This window comes from Lepus europaeus, chromosome 10 (assembly GCF_033115175.1).
Source record: "Lepus europaeus isolate LE1 chromosome 10, mLepTim1.pri, whole genome shotgun sequence".
Classification (NCBI taxonomy): Eukaryota; Metazoa; Chordata; class Mammalia; order Lagomorpha; family Leporidae; genus Lepus; species Lepus europaeus.
Genome location: NC_084836.1, coordinates 71,279,265 through 71,301,447, shown reverse-complemented (window position 1 = coordinate 71,301,447; position 22,183 = coordinate 71,279,265). Strand labels below are relative to the sequence as shown.

The 22,183-nt window shown below is 52.2% G+C and overlaps 1 protein-coding gene across 1 annotated transcript; it reads right to left on the bottom strand.

Moving 5' to 3' along the window:
• Positions 1-5,173: 5,173 nt before the first annotated feature.
• On the bottom strand, positions 5,174-13,264 carry RND1 (Rho family GTPase 1). The gene is made up of 5 exons (XM_062202236.1): positions 13,057-13,264; positions 12,338-12,425; positions 9,742-9,851; positions 8,819-8,953; positions 5,174-6,129 (listed from the first exon to the last, which is right to left on the bottom strand). Exons 1-5 carry the CDS (start codon positions 13,174-13,176, stop codon positions 5,884-5,886), a joined length of 699 nt encoding a protein of 232 aa, XP_062058220.1. The 5' UTR covers positions 13,177-13,264; the 3' UTR covers positions 5,174-5,883.
• Positions 13,265-22,183: the final 8,919 nt, after the last annotated feature.

Here is a 22,183-nt window from a genome sequence, read left to right as displayed (position 1 = left end):
GGCGAGTTCGCGGCGCTGGGCAGCTTAAGCCAACAGCAAGGCCCTCGGAACTACCAATCCCAGGATGCACGGCGCCCGCGCCTGCCGAAGGCCGCAGGGACTGCTGGGCAATGTGGTTCGCCAAGCTTGGCGTGTGCGAGGGAAGTTAGCAGTGGGCCGGGTTCCCGCAGATCTTCCCGCGGTTTAGTCTTCCTGGAGTCTGCGGGCTTTCCAAAAGCTACAGTAGCGACCGTCGTGGCCCGTGCCTTACACGGGATGAGTTTAAGGCTTTGCATTTCTATAGCACGGCTTTATGACGGGCTACTGCCAGCAACCACAAGTACCGTTTGTGGAAAAGCAAAAATCTCGTTAGATTGTTACCCATTTTATAAGATGAGGGTGGTACAATTCTTTATCGTGAGGAATTCCACCAGGCTTAGGACAGTGTAGCAACCTGCGCCACCAATCTCCCTTACTGTTGACACCTCATCCTCTGATCTAGGCTGTGGCACCTTTCTTTCTTCCTTCCTTCCTTCTTTCTTTTCTTTTCTTCTTTCCTTTCCTTTTCTTCTTTCTTTCTTTTTTAGATTTATTTACTTTATTTGAAGAGCAGGGCTACAGAGAGGTCTTGCATCTGCTGGTTCACTCTCCAAATGGCCACAACAGCAGGAGCTGTGCCAATCCAAAGCCAGGAGCCAGGAGCTTCTGCTAGATCTCCCATGCGGGCGCAGGGGCCTAAGGACTTAGCCCATCTTGTACTGCTTCCCCAGGCCATAGCAGAGAGCTGGATCGGAAGTGGAGCAGCCAGGACTTGAACCTGTACCCATATGGGGTGCCGGCACTGCTGGCGTTGGCTTTACCACTACACCACAGCATTGGCCCCATGCATCTTTTTTCTTCAGGTTCCAGTAGGGACCCCTGCAGTCTTTGGGCTACCTTTGTGTTGGTTTGTTTTTTTAAGGTTTTATTTATTTGAGAGGTAGAGTTACAGACAGAGAGAAGGAGAAATCGATCCTCCATCCACTGCTTCACTCCTAGGCCAATCTGAAGCCAGGAGCCAGGAGCTTCTTCCAGGTCTCCCAAGTGGATACAGTTGGCCCATCCTCTGCTGCTTTCCCAGGTGCTTCAGCAGGGAGCTGGAATGGAAGTGGAGCAGCCAGGACTGGAACCAGTGCCCATGGGGGATGCCAGCACCATAGGCAGAGGCTTAACCTACTACAGCACAGCACCGAACCCTATATGGGTTTCTTTCTTCTTCCTACTCCCTAGTGTCAGCCTCCCACTGAAGCTGTTTTATCACAAATCCTGTGCTCACTTTGTTTCTTGTTGGTCTTTTTGGATCGTGATTCTTCCCCTAAAGCCGAACCAAGGCCTCCTTCTTTTGTTTTCCCATCATTAGCTCGTCTTGGTTTCCCATGGCTATATTTCTGTTTTTTCTCTTTGAATGTTTTTCTTAGGCAGGAAGTTAGAAATTAGCCTGTGTGTGTGTGTGTGTGTGTGAGAGAGAGAGAGAGAGAGAAAGAGAGAGAGAGAGAGAGGCCTAAAGACCAGCACCTATTGTGGAAGCTCCAGAAGCCCAGCATTTTGCACTGAAAAGTCCTGCCCAGACCCTGATAACCTTCCAGGTGGTCCCAGAATTCTCTTTCAGGACCAAATGGGTTACCTGACCTGATAACATGGGACCCTAAAACACAGACACCCTAAAGGAAGCCCCTCTACTCTGCCTGGCACCAGCAAATCTGGGGAGGAATTTTCTAATTTCACCCAACAAACCCTTCCACCAGGCTCCCTGTCCTTTGTCCTGAAGGAGAGGGGGAGATGGGTAAATAGACTCCCTTAACAACCTAGGGAGTTCAAACAGACCACGCGCTCAGCCCTCTGCCTTCTGCTGAGCCGCCTGCCTGGCCTGCCCATGTGTATTCTCTCCATTCAATCATGTAACCTCGCTCTCCCCCAGACGGAGTGACTGGGTGTTCTCTGTTCCTTCTGAGGAATGCCCTGTCCCCAATAAAACCTTGTAACTTCACTCTGTCTCATGCCTCAATTCTTTCTTGAATGAAGACAAGAACCCCATGGCTTCCATGGCTCTTTTCTCTGGTGACATTTTCAGTCTCCAAGAAGAGCCTAGGAGTAGACCGACATTGTCCTAAAGCCCTGAGCATCAGGCACAATGGCCTAAAATAGCCTTAGGATAAGCAACTCCTGCTCTTAAAACTTCGCCACTTGTACCCTAGAACAGATCTGAAGGGAAAATCGAGTCTTGAGATCTATTTGGTGTAATTTGCCAAATGAACACTAGAGGGCTCTCCCCTCACAGAAAGGGACCCCAACTAAGAGACCAGCCATGATTCTGGGGAACCTTTAGGAGCCAAGTGCCTCACGTTATGCTGGACACAACTTATATCATTTCCTTTTCTTTTCCTTTATTCATTTATTTATTTGAAAGAGTTACACAGAGAGAGGAGAGGCAGAGAGAGAGAAAGAGAGTCTGTCTTCTGATGGTTCACTCCTCAAATGGCCACAACAGCCAGAGCTGGGCTGATCTGAAGCTAGAAGCCAGGAGCTTCTTCCAGGTCTCCCGCGCAGCTGCAGGGGCCCAAGGACTTGAGCCATCTTCTACTGCTTTCCCAGGCCATAGCAGGGAGCTGGATCGGAAGTGGAGCAGCCAGGACTTGAACCGGCACCCATATGGGATGCCGGCACTGCAGATAGCGGCCTTACCCGCTATGCCACAGCACCAGCCCCTCATCGTCTTTCACAATGAGTAAGACAGGACCCAGAAATGTGATAAAGCTTACCTAGGTTCATAATGGCAGGCTTCTCCTAATACCTGTGCACATCTCTCTCATAACATATATAAGACATTGGGGTGAAAGGACACTCACTTAGGCGGTAGGCATTGTTAAGTGTTAAGTCACCATTTGCCACCTGCATCCCATATCTCAGTGCCAGTTCAAGCCCTGGCTGCTCCATTTCCACTGAGCTCCTTGCTAATGAACCTGGGAAGGCAGCAGATGAAGATCCAGGTATTTGGGTCCCCTGCCACCCACATGGGAGATGCAGAGGGAGTTCTGGGCTCCTGGCTCCAGCCTGGCCCAGCCCTAGCCATTATGGCCATTTGGAGAGTGAACCAGCAGATGGGCAAAAACTCTCTTGCTGTGTGTCTTCTTCTCTGTTTGTCACTCTGCCCTTCAAATATATAAAATAAATCTTTTAAAAAAAAAAAAAAAAGATTGGGGCCAGCACTGTGGCATAGCTGGTAAAGCTGCAGCCTGCAGTGCCAGCATCCCATATGGGCACTGGTTCGAGTCCTGGCTGCTCCATCTCCAATCCAGCTCTCTGCTATGGCCTGGGAAAGCAGAAGATGGCCCAAGTCCTTGGGCCCCTGCACCCATGTGGGAGACCAACCCAGAAGATCCTGGCTCCTGGCTTGAGATCGGTGCAGCTGCAACCATTGCAGCCAATTGGGGAGTGAACCAGCAGATGGAAGACCTCTCTCTCTGCTTCTCCTTCTCTGTGTAACTCTGACTTTCAAGTAAATAAATCTAAAAAAAAAGGCTAGTCACTTATCTTACTCTGTTAGTTCTCTCACACACATCTTTGGAGATGGACAGACTGTGCTCAAGTAAGGACCATATGTGGGTCCCTTACCTAGGTACAGCACAGCTAGCAGTAAGAGGCCCGTTGGATTATACAGTTAATGGTGAGAACTGGTTTGAATTCTGACCCAACTACCGATGAGCAATATAATTTTGTACAAGTTATATAGCATTTTTGGCTTTTCTCTTTTCTCATTTATGAGACGAGGCTAATGTTGCCACTTATGTCACAGGATAGGATAGAACAATAGTTAAACATGCATGTTCTGGAGCCAGACCACCCGCCTTTGTATCCAGGTTCTCCCATCATCTGAACCGTTTTTTCCTGTCTACAAAGTTCAAAGGGTTCCCACAGGAATAAACAACCTAAATAATTCACCAGTGCCCCTGGTCCATGGTAAACATTTTTTTTTTTTTTTAAGATTCATTTATTTTGAAAGGCAGAGTTACCAGGCTGGGGTTAGGAGAGGGGCAGCAGAGACAGAGACAGAGACAGGGACAGAGATCTTCTGTCTGCTGGTTCACTCCCAAATGGCCACAACAGCCAGCGCTTGGCCAGGCTGAAGCCAAGAGCCAGGAGCTTCTTCTGGGTCTCCCACATGGGTGCAGGGGACCAAGCAACTGGGCCATCTTCCACTGCTTTCCCAGGCCACAGCGGAGAGCTGGACTGGAAGTGGAGCAGCTGGGACTCAAACCGGCACCCAAATGGGATGCTGGTATCACAGCTTAACTAGCTACAACACAGTGCTGGGCCCCCATAGGAAACGTTTAACTGATGGTAGCTATAATCTATGGGGTTCAATCAAACAATGTGCATGAAGCCCTCAGCACAGTGCTGCGAGCTCAGTAAGTACTCAGTACATAATAACATTTTGCTTGGTAGCTGGCATTGTGCTGCATCAGGCTCAGTTGCCACTGGTGGTGCTAGCTACTCGGTTTCTGATGCAGCTTCCTGCTAATGCACCTGGGAAGGTAATGGCTGATGGCCAAGAACCTGGGTTCCTGTCACCCATGTGGGAGACCGTAATGTAGTTCCGGGCTCCTGGTTTCAGCCTGGCCCAGCCCCAGCTGTTGCACTGAGATCGGCAGGTTTTGAAGGCAGAAGATGCCACCTCTCCTTGAACTCAGAGACAGGAACCCCCGGAACCTCTCCTCTACCCTCCAACTTTTTAAATCTGTGCCCCTTCTGCTGGGCGGGGTATGGGGTGCAGTGTTGGCAGAGATTTCTAGATTTTCCAGGGCCAGGGTTTCCAGTGGGGAGTGGTTTGGCCCTCAGGGACCCTTACCAGTATCTGAAGCCATTGGTGGACAGAGGCTGTGAAACTTACCACTACAACCATTCCAAGGTTGGGAGACCCTGCTCTAGGGCTCAGAGCTCTACTCTGGCTTAGTAGGACTTGGGTGGGCTTGGGGCTGGGGCTGAGGATGGTGGGGGAAGGGATGCCTTGTTGGAGGAAGATGAAAGAGCTCCAGCTTTTTCCTTCTTTTTCATGACCCAAGAAAACAGAAAAACAAAAACAACCAAAGGCGCCCACTCTTTCTATGTATTATATTTTTCATTAATAAATAGGTTTTCTTCTTTAAACACAGAACATAGAACAGATGAAAAGACTCCCCCCTCCCCCCAATTCCAAAGACAAGAGTCTATAAAACAGACGCCAGCTATACTGCCCCAAGGGCAGAAGAAGTCTGGTGACCCCCTCACCCAGCCCTGCCCCTGCAGCACCACCACCCCCACACTCCGCAAAGATCTGGGGACTTGGGTGAGAAGCGTGTGTGGATGTGTGATGTCACCTCCCCATGAGACATGAGCTATGCAAAGATGAGACTCGCTTCTCATCAGCTCTGACCAGCTCCTGCCTGTCCGGTTTCGGTTATGAAGCACCTGGGCCATGCTCCCAAGGGAGCTGCCCGCTGGCTTCTTCACTCGACACCTCCTTGGAGGGGGAGGAGAAGGGTCAAGGACCCCTCTCGTCCCCTGGCCTGCATGGAAGAGCTGTGTGGAAGAGGCATGGAGGCCCCCCGTGGGCCCCCAAGCCCCTGAATGCCTCCCCGCACCCCCACATCTTCCCTTGTTCTGGAGCCAAGGGCACTGGGGCACATGCCCCCTGCAGTCTAGTACCTGGCTTGGGTGTGATGGTTCCTTCTCAGCGTCAGGTCCTTGTCCCAGTCCTGTCTCCTTTTCATGGCCACCTGAAAATCTCATGTCCAGTGTCCTCAAGTTGTCTCATCCTCCCTCGCCCTGTGCCTCTGCACCCCAAGGGAGGAAGTGGGGGGTTGTCTCCCCTCCCCCGCAGCTCCCACTTCACATGATCGAACAGCTTTTGGCCTTTTCCTTCTTGAAGGTGGAGGAGATGAGTTCGGAGCGACTGGGGAGGTGCAGCAGCCGTTTGGAGAGGCTCCGGACGGGGCTCCGTGGGGGCGCTGGGCTGGGCTTGTTCAGGCACACCATAGAGGCCATCCGGAAGATGCTGTGGATGCTCTTCTCAGAGGTGAAAGCTGACCCTTCCAGGTAGATTTCTGCGCCCAGCTGCTTGGCTATTGCACAGCCCTGTGGGAGAGGGAGAGGTTGTTAATTAAGCAGGGGTCCAGTCTCCCACCCCCACCTCAGCCAGTGAGATTTCTGAACTGTGAGCCCAGACTGCACAATAGGATCCCCTGAGACAATTGAAAACCCAGGGCTTAGGTATTAGCATTTTTAAAACTGCCCACTGGGAGCGGTGCTGTGGCCTGCAGGTAAAGCTGCCACCTGTAGGGCTGGGTTGCTGGTCCCCACCCAGCTCTCTGCTATGGCCTGGGAAAGCAGTGGAAGACAGCCCAAGTGTTTGGGCCCCTGCACCCGCGTGGGAGACCTGGATGAAGTTCCTGGCTTCAGATTGGTACAGCTCTGGCTGTTGTGACCATCTGAGGAGTGAACCAGCAGATGGAAGACCTCTCTTTCTGCCCCTTTGTAACTCTGCCTTCCAAATAGAGAAATAAATCTTAAAGAAAAAAAAACTACCTATTGTTTTTATTTGGAAGGCAAAGATGGAGAGAGACAGAGATCTTCCAACAGCTGGCTCACTCCACAAATGCCCAGAACAGCCAGGTTTGGGCTAGGCTGAAACTAGGAGCCTAGAAGTCAAGCCAGGTCTCCCACGTATTTGAGCCATTACCTGCTGCCTCCCAGGGTACACACTCAATGAGGAAGCTGGATCAGAAGTGGAATAGCTTGGTGTTGTAGCATAGCACGTTAAGCTACCACCTGCAACTCCAGCATCCCATACAGGTGCTGTTTTGTGTTACGGCTGCTGCACTTCCAGTCTAGCTCCCTGCTAATGGCCTGGAAAAGCAGCATAAGATGGCCCAAGTGTTTGGCCCCTTCACCCATGTGGGAGACCAGGAGGAAGGTCCTGGCTCCTGGCTTCAACCTGGCCCAGTCCTGGCTGTTGCAGCTATTTGTGGAGTGAATCTGCAGGTGGACAATTTTTTCTCTCTCTCTCTCAACTCTGCCTTTCACCAGGCACTCTGAGATGCTAGCATCCCAGCTACCAATTTAACCACCACACCAAAAGCCCACACCAAGGCTTTAGCATTTATAAAAGCTCCCCATAGAATTCTAATGTGAAATGTGGCTTAAAACAAATAACTGGGGGCTGCATTATAGTATATCGTAAAGCTGCCACTTGCAGCACTGGTATCCCATACAGGTGCCTGCCGGTTCGAATCCTGGCTGTTTTACTTCTGATCCAGCTTCCTGCTAATGGCCCGAGGAAAAGCAGTGGAAGACAATTCAAGTGGTTGGGCCTCTGCACCCACATGGGAGACCACAAGGAAGCTCCTGACTCTTGGCTTCTGCCTGGCCATTGCAGCCATCTGGGGAGTGAACCAGTGGATGGAAGAACTCTCTCTCCCTCTCCCTATATAACTGTGACTTTCAAATAAATAAATAAATCTTTAAATACATATAAGGATCCTTACACTCCTATGTGCATAAGAAATTAACCAAAGCTCTCTTTAAAAATGCAAATTCTGGAGAGGTGGGCGTTTGGCTTAGTGGTTAAGATGCTAGTTAGGATGTCCATATGGCCCATCAGAGTGCACTGGATGGAGTCCTAGCTTCACTCTCGATTCCAGCTTCTTGCTAATGCAGACCGTGGGGGATAGCAGGAGAAGGCTCAAAAGTAGCTGAATTCCTCCCACCCACATGGGAGACCCAGACTGAGTTCCCAGCTCACAGCTTCAGCACTCAGGCCATTATGGGCATTTGTGGAGTGAACCAGCAGCAGGGAGCTTGCTCTCTCTCAACTGATAAAATCAGATGAGGAGGGGCCAGCACTGAGGCATAGCAGGTTAAAGCCCCAGCCTGCTGTGCCAGCATCCCATATGGGTGCCGGTTCATGTCCCAGCTGCCCCATTTCTGATCCAGCTCCTTGCTATGGCCTTGGAAAGCAGTAGAAGATGTCCCAAGTCCTTGGGCCCCTGCACCTGTGTAGGAGACCCGGAAGAAGCTCCTGGCTCCTGGCTTTGGATTAGCCCAGCTCTGGCCCTTGCAGAGTGAGTCAGCAGACTGGAAGACCTCTCTCTCTCTCTCTCTCTCTCTGGCCTTACCTCTCTCTATAACTCTGTCTTTCAAATAAATAAAATAAATCTGTAAAGAAAAAAAAAAGGTAAGATTCCCAAATCTTCTTTACTGAGTATAGAGCCAGAAATCTGAAATTTTGGCAACCCCCCCCCCCCCCCCGCCAGAATGATTCCAGCACAGGTGGTCTCGAAATGCTGACCCACACAGGAATGGCTGACCTGTTAATGTATAGTACACACTCAAGGAGACAAGTATCTCTTATCTAGGTGACAATTTTACTTATTTGTTTTCATTTATTCGAAAGGAAGAGGAACAGAGATCTTCCATCTTCTGGCCACTCCAATGCCTGCAACAGGCAGGGCTGAGTCAGGAACCCAAAACTCAAACCCGTCTCCCACATGGGTGGCAGAGACCCAAGACCAGCTGCCTCTCAGGAAACACATTAGCAGGAAACTGGATTGGAAGCAGAGGAGCCAGAACTTGAACCAGGTGCTCTGAGATGGGATGCAGGTGTCCCAAGAGGCAACTTTGCTGCCATGCCAAAACGCCTACCCCAAGTTTGCTAACTATAGATGGCCCCTAACTCCAGCTGTCTCTAGCCATGGCAGGAGAGTTTGAGCAAGGGTCATTATCTCATTATTTCTGCCTGTAGCCTCCCCCCACTCCCCACACACACCTGCTCATAGGAGATGGGGGCCTGTTTCTGGTGGGACAGCTCCATCAGAGTGCTCAGGTCTGTTCGCAGGTCTGTCTTGCAGCCGATAAGCAAAACACGTGTGCTGGGACAATAATCTAGGATTTCTGCCCTCCACTGGGGGTCAAGCAGGGAGAAAGGAAAGGGAAGGACAGAAGTAAGGTCGGTGAGTGGTACAAGGAGCCCAACTGGCAACACCACACCCCCGTCCCCAGCCCAGTCCTCCCTCTGAGTCACAACACCTCCACATGGATATTTAATTACATCATTTTCCTGCTCAAGAGACCTCTGGGCCCACCAGAGTGCTGACCCAGGAGCCTGTCCCCTCTGTCAAGAGGCTGGACACCCAAGAGAGTATGGGGGCGATTCTCCCACACACTCTGTGCCAAGGTCGAATGTGCCCTTCCTGCCAGTCAAAGGACCTCACAAGTCTAGGGTGCAGGGCGATGCCACCCAGTTCCTTTCCAAGGGAAGGACCTACTCCCAGAGTCTTCCCACAAGGCTCCCTGTGCTCAGCATAGGCAGATCTGGTGACCCACACCCAGGTGCATCCTACCAGCACTTCAATTCTAAACTGCATGGATTGCCAGGGCCTGAGGGCCCATCCCTGAGCCTCCAGACCAATGCCACCAAAACCTTCGCTTCCCAAGCCCTCAACACCTTCCTCCCTGGTGGGTCCCCTGGCAGAACAGTACAGGTGCACAGAAAGGTGCACAGGACTGGGGCACCTTGGGCTCCTGTCGCAGGCTGTGGTTAACAGTGCGGCCTCATGCAAATCTCTCTCCTTTTTTTTTCCCCCCCTCTGGCCTCAGTTTCAAGAAAGGATTAGATGACAAGTTCTCCAAAATTCCTCCCTGTCCCCATACTGACTTAGAGATGACAGAGCTTCTCTGCTCCGGCCTTACCTTCTTAAGTGCACTGTCCGCCGTCTCCGGACGGCTGATATCAAAGCACAGCAATACCGCATCTGAGTCGCTGTAGCAGAGTGGACGGACGTTGTCATAGTAGGGAGAGCCTGGTAGGAGGGGGAAAAGGCTGATGGTGAGTCATGTCATCTTCCTTCCTCTACAGGCTCCGGTCCAAAGGAGCCCTGGGAATGCCATCCTTGAGCCTCTAGGACCCACCCATCTTCCAGGGGAAACACACTGCAGCCTGCAAGCCTAGGCCACGACCACCTGCCCAAAGTCCTTGCGACTCCCTGAGAAGGGGAAGGAAGGCAAGATAAAAAGGGATGGGACATGGCGTGAGACGCTGCCTGGGTCTCCAGCAGTGGGGTCAGCCGAAGGTCCACTCGTTTTCTGCGTCTCAAAAGATGCTCCCAACCCCCCAACAGGGAGGCCTGCTCTTCTCTGGGGCTCACCTGCAGCCCAACCTCTGCTCCGTTCTTTGGCCCCCAGGGCTCCAATGAAGAAACAAAGCTGCCTGTTACATAACGGGCAGCGGCCCTGCTTATTTGCTATGGGGTCCAAACTCTAGGAGGCTGGCAGGAGAGGATTCAGCGGCTCCCTCTCCACTCACCCAAATCTGCTTTACCCTGAAAAGGACCAGAGGCAGGCTCCAGCCCCTACATGCTAAGATGCCAGGGTGGCAACCTCAAAGGCACAGAAGCACCCAACTGCTGGGGATTTAGGCTAGAGCAAGGATCCTTCTTGGGCAAGGAGGCACCAGTGGGCTTACCTGGGTGGATGCTAGGGACAGAGCCTGCCCCCTCTCCACCCTGGAGAAGGAATAGTGGCAGATTTGGATCCAGACAATCCCTGCTCAGAACAGCAAGCAGCCCCTCTCCCTACTCCGCAATTGCCATGGAAACTGGGGGGAATCCAAGCTTGGGGGGGCGTTGGTCATTACAATAAAAGCAGTAAGGGGGAGTTGGGATAGCTGCCCACTCCTTCAGCAATCTGCCCGTATCCCTCTTGGAGCCGGGAGGTGGGGGGTGGTCTTCCCACGGCAAGGTGAAGAGAGCGCTGCAGTCCTGGGGGCGGAGGGAGGGAGGGCAGGGCCTTTGCTTGGGCTCCAAGCAATCTCCCTCCCCTAAGATGAGCCAGGGACTGATGGGAAGAGGGGGCCCAGCCGCAAGGCTGGGAAGCCCATCCCATAGACGCTGCCACTTCCTCCTTTCTGATGGGGAACCTTATTGAAAGAGGGGAGTTTGAGGATGACTGAGAGCCTGCCTGCCTTTGGAAACTGGAGCGTGGGGTTACGACACAGGGAGAGAGCTCACTCGCTGCCCAATTCTCCATTACCGGACTGGGATTCAAGAGCTGCTGCGGGGGGCGGGTGGGGGGTGCGCAAGGAAGCAGTGGAGGTTTTAGGGCGGTGGTAGTGAACGGGAGATGAGCTGCAGTAAGACCGGGAGGTGGGAGGGCACAGCGGAAGAAAAACCATACATCATGCAGCCCTGCATTCCAGTCCCAGCCAACCGGCACAGCAGCGCGGTCCCGGAGCAGACCCCGCCTCCCCACCCCTGGAACCTCCACCTAGGGGAAAGCACACCGGCTTGAGGAATTTCTGTTTGGCAGGGAGGGGGTGGGGGAGCATGTGGAGCAAGGGGAGAGTCTCATTTTCTGTCCCCCCACCCCCACCCCGCTTCCCTACCGCCAGTCATCTCAACATTGGAGATATTTGGAAGAGCAGGACAGTGTACTAAATATATGTAACATGAACCTCTAGTGATTTGGCATTCCCCTTAAACTCAGCCTGAAAATGTATTTGGGGGGAGCAGGGGGCTTTTTTCTTTTTTCCTGTTCCTGATATTTACTCCTTCATTGTGACTCTCAGCCAGTCTATTAGAAAGAAACCGGGATACAAAGATAGCGGGAGAGGCTCAGGATCAAAGCAAAGGATAGCCGGGCATGAAGGGCTCAGGGCCAGGAGGCTGAGAAACATTGCTTTCTATGTTCTAGAACGACAGCGTCTCCTGCCTCACCCTGTCCAGGGGAAACAGTCAGTGCCAACCAAGCCCCCTCTGCCCCATGAGCCACCACGCACAGCGGGACTCTGCCCTGTATTAAGCCATCTCCCCCACCAGCCCCAAACACCCGATGATGCATCGTTTCATTCCTGATCCGCAGCGGTGTGGCGAGCTTGGAGCTGCGGCAGGCAGGCAGGCAGGCAGGCAGGGGAGTGTGGAGCCAGAACAATATTTCCCTCAAGGCAGGCTCCTGTCTCCCCGCCTCTGTCCTGGCTTGGCTGGGGCTGTGTGCCTGCGTGTTGGGCGGCAGGCAGTGAAAGGGAGAAGCCCTCTCTGACCGCCCCCCACCAGGAGTATCACGGGCTCCCTCTTCCTCATCATCATCCCAGTCCCATAACTGGCCCCAAAGTGAGTGGCTTCTGAGGTTCACCCACTCTGCAACCCCTGGGCCATCCAACTGCCCCCACCCCACAGATCTCCTTCTCTGCCTGGCCTCGCAAGCGCCACACTCCCTTCTACCACCGCCCACCCCCTAAAAGGTGGTAGTGACCAGCACAGGTACTAAAGGGGCATTTGGGGCCACGTCTTACCCGAAGTGTCCCAGAGGCTGAGCTCTACTCTCTGCTCCTCTGTCTCCAAACAGGCTGTGTAATTCTCAAACACGGTGGGCACATAGGTCTGAGAAAAGAGAGAGACCAGTGACACCTGGGCACTGGGCCCCTGCCCCCCACCCCCATAATCCTCTGGTCAGTGCTGGCCACACCAGAAACCACCCACCCACCGAAAACATCAAGGTGACAGCAGATCAGGAGCCAGAGGAGGGGATGCATGGTGCAGGGAGGCCCACGTGGGACACGTGGGAAGAAGAGGTTAGAGAGACAGAGGCACTTTGCTGTATGGCAGGAGACATGTGATGGACCCCCAGCCAGAGACAAGCCCCGAACCTAAATGGTTAGGGGGCGCACACACTCATATTTGCCTGCCAGTTTCAGCCAATCCTGCCGTGGTCTGCTCTCCCCCTGCAAGCCCCTGGCCCAGGGCAGCAGCAAAGAGGAGCAAAACCTGAACCTTCGAAGAGGGGGGGACAGCAGCGATTCGGTCCAGAAACCCCAGACTCAAATGCGTCCAGTTCGCTCTCCTGAGAGCAGACTCCGGGGCGGAGGGAGGCGGGCGGGGGTTGATCGGGGCCTTGTGGGTGAGGAGGAGCCAGCGGGGCAGCAGAAGTGGGACAGGTCTCAGGGGGAAGCTAAGCCGGGCGGCCCTCCAGCTAGAGGGCGGCGGGGGCCGGCCAGGTGGGGTCTGCGCTCACCTCCGGGTAGCAGTCCTTAGCCAGCACCTGCAGCATCGCCGTCTTCCCGCACTGCACGTCTCCCACTAGGACAAGCTTGCACCTGACCACGACTGGCTGGGGAGCGCGTCTCTCCTTCATGGTCGCAGCCGCCGCGGAACGGGCGCTCAGACGCGGGGAGGCGAGGGTGCCGCTAGGGGCGTCTCGAAACGTGAACTCCACCGGGATCCTCGGCCTCCCTCCGACTGAGCGAGGGGACGGCGCGCGGCCCTTTATATAGGCCTAGCGGAGCCAATCGCAAGAGTAGGCGGGCTCTGTCTCGGCCAATCACCGAGGTGGGATCCCCTCAGGCAGCCAATGGTAGGAGGATCTGAGTCAGCGCTCTCGTCCTCTCGCCCCTTTCTCTTAAAGCTGCACAGTTGCTTCCCCCTGGACAGGGGATTCCCACGCTGTTGTGCATTTGTATTAGGAAGAGGGCAGGAGACTTGCAGCGCGAGGAAGAGATCTCGAGTGTCCATCAGTGAGTGTCAAAAACCATAAACTACCGTGGAAGCAGAAAGTGGGGTGAAGCCAGAGTTGTAGGGACTGTCCCAGGAGAAGAGCAGGAAACGATGGGCAGGCAGGGGGGCGTGGTGGGCAGGGGTGGGGCGGAGGGGGCAGAGATCCCAGCTAGGACTCCTGTACCTTTGTTCTAATTCCCATCCAAGCCACTTCCCACCTATGGGGATGGGACAGAGGGAGAGAAGAAAGCAAACAAAGCCACTGACTATTTGGCCAGCTACCCTCCCACCCAAGGCCTGGCAGCAGCATTTGTTCTGCCTGGGACAGCTTCCTGGATGAATCACACAGGTGCAGGGCCAGGCTGACATCCATGGATACGGACGCACTGCTCTGTGTCACCTGGTTAAAGTCCAGGCTGGAAAGACCAGGCCTGGGACTGGAGCTGCCTACCAGCCCACCCTTTCAGAGCCCAGGTGTCTTTGGGAGCCGGTACACTAAGCAGAACCATGGATGGATGCACACAGCTATGTGAACCACTGATTATCCAGCAACCAAGACAGGCCCAACAAGGCCTCCTGGGAATTGGGCAAAACAGAGCAATCCAAGGCTCTGTTCAGGTTGCTTTGACTTCCAAACCCTTGCTGCATCTGAACTCCATCATTGCTGCCCCCACCCAGGGACAACTGCCCATGATAAAGGATGTTTAAATGTCTTCCTTCCAAGGCCCACCGCAGACAGTAGGAGGGAAGTTATTGGACCTAATAGCACCCACACACACACACACACACACACTGAGCTGGGGAGATTCCCCTAAGCTGCCCCCAGGGGAAGGCTGGGACCCACCTAACAAGAGTATGGAACAAAGGCAAGACTTCTGATGTGCAAATATCGGACTGCTTCTACATTTCTTCCCTCATTGAATTCCCACCCTCTTGCACTTATAAGCTGATGTCTAACAAGGTTGCTTGGTGGAAGGTTCTGGGACCAGGGGGGCCTGTGTGCCCTCCACCCGCCTCCAGCTCCACCCACCTCCAAGGGTTGGAATCACCAGAGGGTAGAAAAAGTTAACGTAGGCAGTCAAATAATATTTATTTAAGAGGAGGAGAAGGACAGGCAGGCAAATCCTATTTCACTGGTTTCCTCCCCAAATGCCCACAACAGCCAGGTCTGCACCACGCAAAAGCCAAGGGGCCTGGAATTCCGTTCAGGTTGCCCATGTGGATGGCAGAATCCAAGCATTTGGGTCATCTTCCGCTGCTTGCCCAGGCCCATTATTAGCAGGAAGCTGGATCGGAAGCATAGAATCCAGGACTAGAACCAGTCTCCCAAGCGGAGACTTAGCCTGCTGTATCACAATGCTCACCCGACTAGGTCCTTAAGTGACTTGACTTTATAGGTTCTATTAGCAGAGATGAGTGGAATAGATTCTTATCCTTACACAAGAAAGAATTCTGAAGCCAGCACTGTGGTGTATCGGGTAAAAAGCCACTGCCTCAGGGCCGGCATCCCATGTGGGTGCCAGTTCGAGTCTCAGCTGCTCCTCTTCTGATCCAGCTCTCTGCTATGGCCTGGGAAAACAGTAGAAGATGGCCCAAGTCCTTGGGTCCCTGCACCCATATGGGAGACCAGGAGGAAGCTCCTGGCTCCTGGCTTTGGATCGGCGCAGCTCAGGCCATTGCAGCCAGTTGAGGAGTGAACCATCAGATGGAAGACCTCTCTCTCTGCCTCTCCTTCTCTCTCTGTGTAACTCTGACTTTCAAAAAAAAATAAATAAAACTTTTAAAAAATAAAGAAAGAATTCAAATATGAGATAGAGAGGAGCAGTCAGCAAGGGAGCAAGGTTTAATGAGATAGGGAATCCATCAGAAAGGATATGAAGGAATCTGAGAAAGAATGCCCAGGCATTCAGATGGGGAAAGTAAGGTTACATGGTTTGTTGGAGAGAATACACCCAACAGGCCAGGTGGGCAGCTTAGGAAAGAGCTGAGAGCTGAGCATGCAGTCTGTATCCACGCTTGGGCTTCTAAGAGAATGGGGTCCACTTTTCTCTCCATTTCTCCTTCCTCCCTCCCTCTTCTGGACAAATGGTTTGCTGGGTGTGAAATGGGTAAAATTCCTCTCAGAGTTTTATTAACCAGTGTAATCAGATTGGGGAGCCCACGTGGGTGCTGGGCAGAGAGCATTCTAGCATTCCTTGAGGGAATACTGGGAGCACCTATGAAGTTATGGTGATATGGGCAGGAATTTGTCATGTAAAATATTGGATGGCTTCCTGGGTATGGCTTCCTTTCCCTTCCTGGGTGCCTTGTTTTCTATAGGCCCCTCCTAAACGCATAGGCTAATCTCTTAACTTTTTACCTAACAGTTCCACAACTATTTATTTGTTAAAGATGGGTTAATTTGTTTGAAAGTCAGAGTTACAGAGAGAGATAGAGACAGAGAGAGAGGTCTTCCATCTGCTGGTTCACTCCGTAAGTGGCCGCAATGGCCAGGACTGGCCCAGGCTGTCCAGGTCTCCACATGGGTGCAAGGACCTAAGTACTTGGGCCATCTTCCTCTGCTTTTCCAGGTGCCTTATCAGGGCTCTGGATCAGAGTGGAGCAGCTGAGACTCAAACTGGCACCCATATGGGATGCCAGTGTCAGAGGTGGTGGCTTAACCAACTGTGCCACAATGCCAGACCCTCTTAATCATTTATTTTTGTTTCTGAAAGGCAGAGACAGACCGACAGACAGACTCTGCTTGTTCATCTCCTTAAAACACCTGCCACAGCCAGGACTAGGCCAAGCTGAAATCTAGAGCCCAAAACTCAGTCTAGGTCCTCCATGTGGGCAGCAGAGACCCACCTATCCAAGTCATCTCCATGACCTCCCAGGGTCCACATTAACAGGAAGCAGGAAGCAGGAATCGGAGGTGGAGCCAGCACTCAAACTGGGCACTCTTATCCAGGATATAGGTACTGCAAGTGACACCTTTCTTTTTTTTTTTTTTTTTTTAGATTTATTTATCTGAAGGGCAGAGTTACAGAGAGGCAGAGGCAGAGGATGAGAGAGAAAAAGAGAAAGAGAGAGAGTGAGAGGTCTTCCATCCACTTGTTCACTCCCCAGATGGCCACAACAACAAGAGCTGGGCTGATTTGAAATCAGGAGCCTAGAGCTTCCTCCAGGTCTCCCAAGTGAGTGCAGGGGCCCAAGGACTTGAGCCATCTTCTACTGCCTTCTACTGCTTTCCCAGGCTGTAGCAAAGAGCTGGATCAGAAGTGGAGCAGTCAGGACTCAAACTGGCACCCACATGGGATGCTAGCACTGCAGGTGGCAGCTTTACCGGCTATGCCATAGAGCACTGCCCCCCAAAGTGGCGTCTTAATCACATCACTGTCCTATTTTTTTTTCTTTTCTTTTCTTGCAATCGATCTGTTGAGGAAATCAGGTTGGATGTTTTTGTGTCTTCCATATTTCTAGATTTTGCTGACTACGTCTCCAGTGGTGTTGTTTACATGTGGAATGTATACTCTCTTTATAAATCAAATCCCTAAGCACAAAAAAAATGAAAAAGTTGCTGTGGTTGAATCAGGATGGGGATCATGGTGTGGGGCTCCCTCAGCCTCCCTGCCCTCCTTGGATTCCTTCCAGGAAAGAGCACCGAGGAACATTTTTTTTTAGAAAGGATTTATTTATTTATTTATTTATTTGAAAGTCAGAGTTGAAACAGAGAGAGAAGGAGAGGCAGAGAGAGAGAGAGAGGTCTTCCATCCACTGGGTCACTCCCCAGTTGGCCGCAATGGCCAGAGCTGAGCTGATCCGAAGCCAGGAGCCAGGAGCTTCTTCCAGGTCTCCCACAGTGATGCAGGGGCCCAAGGACTTGGGCCATCTTCTACTGCTTTCTCAGGCCATAGCAGAGAGCTGGATTGGAAGTGGAGCAGCTGGGACTCGAGCCAGTGCCCATATGGGATGCCAGCACTACAGGCGGCAGCTTTACTCACTACACCACAGTGCTGGCCCCAAGGAACATAACTTTAAAACTTCTAGCCTGGATAATACCTTCTAGTGCAACATGAGACAGAGAGGAGCAGTGTATGTGGGCCTCATGCTCCAAGCTCAGAGCTGCCTTATCTCTTTTGGTTCTGATTACCCTCGATAAGTTCCCTATCTGGGACACTAGCAGAATGCACAAAGAAGCCTGAGGAGGTAGCAAATTAAAATTCACCATGACTCTTACCAGCAGCTACACAAGCCCATGCTCTCTCTGTCCTGAGGATTTTTGCAAAGAGCTCACTGGCACCCTATGCCTTCATCTCCCAGGAGGCTAGCAGGGTAAGGTCCATCCTCCCGTCCCTTGGTCTGATCAGCTGGCCATTCTTCGGGGTGAGCCATTTTTCTCATGAGCACAGGGCTCTCGGCCCCTGGCACCTGGGAACACTTGATGTAAAATACATTTTGACAGCTGGTTTTTATCTGGCCCAGCCAATGGAGAGCTGACTAAACTGCTTTGCTTTTTTTTTTTTTTTTAAGATGTATTTATTTACTTGAAAGGCAGAGTTACAGAGAGGCAGAGGCAGAGGCGAGAGAGAGCGAGAGAGAGAGAGAGAGAAAGAGAGAGAGAGAGGTCTTCCATCTGCTGATTCACTCCCCAATTGGCTGCAACAGCCAGAGCTGCACCAATCCGAAGCCAGGAGCCAGGAGCTTCTTCCTGGTCTCCCATATGTGTGCAGGAATCCAAGGACTTGGGCCATCTTCCACTGCTTTCCCAGGCCATAGCAAAGATCTGGATGGGAAGTGGAGCATCCAGGACTCAAACCGGTGCCCATATGGGATGCCAGCACTGCAGGCGGTGGCTTTACCCATTATACCACAGCACCGACCTCCAAGTTGCTTTGCTTTTAAGATTTCTTTATTTGAAAGGCTGAGTGACAGACAGAGAGAAAGAATTCTTCCACCTGCTGGTTCACTCCCCAAATGGCTGCAACAGCTGGAGCTGGAACAGACAGAAGCTAGGAGCCTGGAGCTCCATCTGGATCTTCTACCTGGGTGGAGGGGCCCAATTACATAGGCCATCTTCCCCTGGTTTCCCAAGTGCATTAGTAGGGAGCTGTATAGGAAGTGACGGATCCAGCGAAACAAGAAGTGGCTTAACCTTGTGTGCCGCAATGCCAGCCCTGACCAAGTGTTTCAGGAGCAGTCCCTGCCTTTGGCGAGTTTGCGGCAAACAGGGGTGAAAGGCAAGGAGCCTGACAAGGAATTAGACCAAGTGTAGTAGAGGTGCTGAGGCGGCAGGGGCCAGCTCTGGGTAGGTGGTCCTAGCAGAGGATGGCTTCACCTGGGCCTCACTCTGATACCAGATTTGACTCAGTGCTACAGCAAGGGCTACAGAATCAATCTGGTTTCCTAGAACAGAAATTTCAGGATTGAGGCCAGTGCTGTGGCGAAGCGGGTGAAGACGCCGCCTGTAGTGCCAGCATCCCATATGGGCACCAGTTTGAGTCCAAGCTGCTCCACCTCTGATCCAGCTCTCTGTAATGGCCTGGGAAAGCAGTAGAAGATGGCCCAAGTGCTTAAGACCCTGCACCTGCGTGGGAGATCCGGGAGAAGCTCCTGGCTCCTGGCTTCGGATTGGTGCAGCTCTGGCTGTTACGGCCATCTGGGGAGTGAACCAGCAGATGGAAGATCTCTCTCTCTCTCTCTCTCTCTCTCTCTCTGCTCTCTGTAGCTTTGCCTTTCAGATAAATAAACAAACAGATCTTTAAAAGAAAGAAAGAGAGAGAGGGAGGGAAGGAGGGAGAGAGGAAGGGAGGAAGGGAGAGAGGGAGGGAGGAAGGAAGGAAGGAAGCAAGGAAGGAAGGAAGGAAGCAAGGAAAAGAAAGAGAGAAAGAAAGAGAGAGAGAAAGATTTAAGGGTTGAGAGTAGAGCAGTTTGCGGAGAGCATATTCAGGAAGGGAATTATGTGGCAAACATATAGAATGCACTTCAAGTCCAAAGATATATAAGAGCTTATAGTATTAAGAGAATACATATGGGGGCTGATGCTAAGCCTCTGCACCAGCATCCTACATGGGCACCAATTCAAGATCCAGCTGCTCCACTTCTGATCCAGCTCTCTGCTATGGCCTGAGAAAGTGGTAGAAGATGGCCCGGTCCTTGGGCCTCTGCACCCATGTGGGAGACCCGGAAGCTGCTCCTGGTTCCTGGCTTCAGATGGGCCCATCTCCTGCCACTGCGGCCATTTGGGGAGTGAACCAGTGCATGGAAGACCTCTTTATCTGTCTCTCCCTCTCTCTTTCTGTAATTCCGCCTCTCAAATAATTAAAATCTTTTAAAAAAAAGTTTGTGGAAATTTGAAATTAACAAAGAGAATATGTACATGTTGATCTTGACTGTCAGTGCTCTGTAGCCAAAGACCATGACAGACACCTGTTGCTGAACAACACTGGGTTTATTGATTCCTTTCAAAATGAGTACAGTGAAAAGGGTTAGGAAAGAGTGAGATCTGGACTTAGACCTGTGATCTGGTCGAGGGGCCAGTGAGGTACAGCTTTGTTCTGGATTGGATGTTATCAGCAAGCAGGATCTCTTAAAATTTTGTATGTAATTGACACTGACTTATTTGAGAAGCAGAGAGGCAGAGAGCTCCCATCTTCTGATTCACACCAGCAAGAGCCAAGGCTGGATCAGTCTAAAGCCAGGAGCCCAGAACTCAATCCAGGTCTCCCGCATGAGTGGCAGGGACCAGAGTACTTGAGCTGTAATCTGCCACCTCCCAAGATGTGTAGGAAGCTGGATTTGAAGCGGAGGGACTCCAATGTGAGGTATAGCAGTCCCCAGAAGGGATTTAAGCCACTGCCCCAAACACCTGCCTCTCCACAAACTTACTGACTGACTTTCTTTCTCTCTCTCTGTCTCTCTCTCTCCTCTGTATTTCTGCCTTTCAAATAAGTAAATCAATCTTTAAAAAAGGAAGAGATTGGAACCCAAAGCAGTAAACCTCTAACTGGAACTCTTTCTTAGTTAGGGTGAGTTTTTCCCAAGATCCAAAAGGTAGGTGATTTGCATTTCTGGGTGGATCTGGGGAGCCTGCACCACCTTCAGCATTAGGACTTTCCCGTAGTGCCTTGGGGCAAGCCTCACTAGGCAGTCACTTGTTTTCCTGTAATCCTGAGGACCCACAGAGGACAGATATTGAGGAAGGGCCTTGTTTCAGGTTGCTGAAGGCCAAGAGCATAAACCTTGGCATAGAACTAATCACGGACGGCAGGCAGCAGAGAGACCCAGTGAAGAGAGCCCAGTCCATGTGCCACCAGAGTGCTCAAGGGCTTCCCGCCTTCGGTTCACTCAGTCCCAGTCCTGTGGGAGTGGGAAAGCCCTGAGGCTCTGGCCGGGGAACCAGCCAGGTCCAATCCAGAAACTGTGACAGGCAGGGGAGTGCAGGCTCTGGCTACACTGCCCGGGGTTTGAAGCCTGACCCTACCAGTTACTAGTTGTGCAACCTTGGGAGAATCACTCTTTAAGTCTTTAAGTCTCCAGTGGGAAGGGCGAGAATTATACCACCTCCAGCTCTTTCCAGGAAGGCTGACGGGGATTAGGAGTCTGAAGCTGGACTGGGCATCCCACCTGACTCCCTGGGGCTCCTGACCACCCAGTGCAGGCAGCACAGGGGCTGCAGGTGTTGTGAGCCCCGGGCTCAGCACTTGCTACCTGTGACACAACCTCTGGGAGTTTCAGCTTCCTAGCAGGGACTCCGGATTTCCCCAGCCAGCAGCCAGGGTTTGGCACAGCTGTGACATCCTTCCAATAACCAGCCTCAGTCTGCCCAAGCCCAGCACCTCCTCTCCCCTGAAGGAGACAAGACTCACCAGAGACTGAGGACTTGACTGTCTTTCCTCACACAGCGCTCTCCAGGAAAATGCAAATTTCTTTCCTGTGCCGGAAGCTCATCCCACACCTCTCCTCTGTCACTTCCCTTTATCACTTCTGTGTCTCTTTTTTAAATGTTCTTTTTTATTTATTTAGTAATTTTAAAAATTTTATTTAGTTGAGAGATAGAGCTATAGACAGAGAGAGAGAGAGAGAGGGATGGAGAGAAAGGTCTTCCATCCACTGGTTCACTCCCCAGATGGCCACAATGACCAGAGCTGGGTTGGTCTGAAGCCAGGAGTCAGGAGCTTCTGGGTCTCCCATGCGGGTGCAGGGATAAGCACTTGAGCCATCTTCTACTGCTTTCCCAGGCCATAGCAGAGAGCTGGATTGGAAGTGGAGCAGCCGGGACTGGAACCAGCGCCCATATGGGATGCCAGCACTGCAAGCAGCAGTTTTACCCATTACACCACAGCACTGACCCCTGTTTGTTTTTTGTTTGTTTTATTTGCTTTTTAAATTGAGAGACAGGGGCTGGCGCTGCGGCTCACTAGGCTAATCCTCCGCCTGCGGCGCCAGCACTCCTGGTTCTAGTCCCTGTCAGGGCGCCGGATTCTGTTCTGGTTGCTCCTCTTCCAGTCTAGCTCTCTGCTGTGGCCTGGGAGTGCAGTGGAGGATGGCCCAAGTGCTTGGGTCCCTGCACCCACATGGGAGACCAGGAGGAAGCACCTGGCTCCTGCCTTCGGATCAGTGCATCGCGCCAGCTGTAGCAGCCATTTGTGGGGTGAACCAATGGAAGG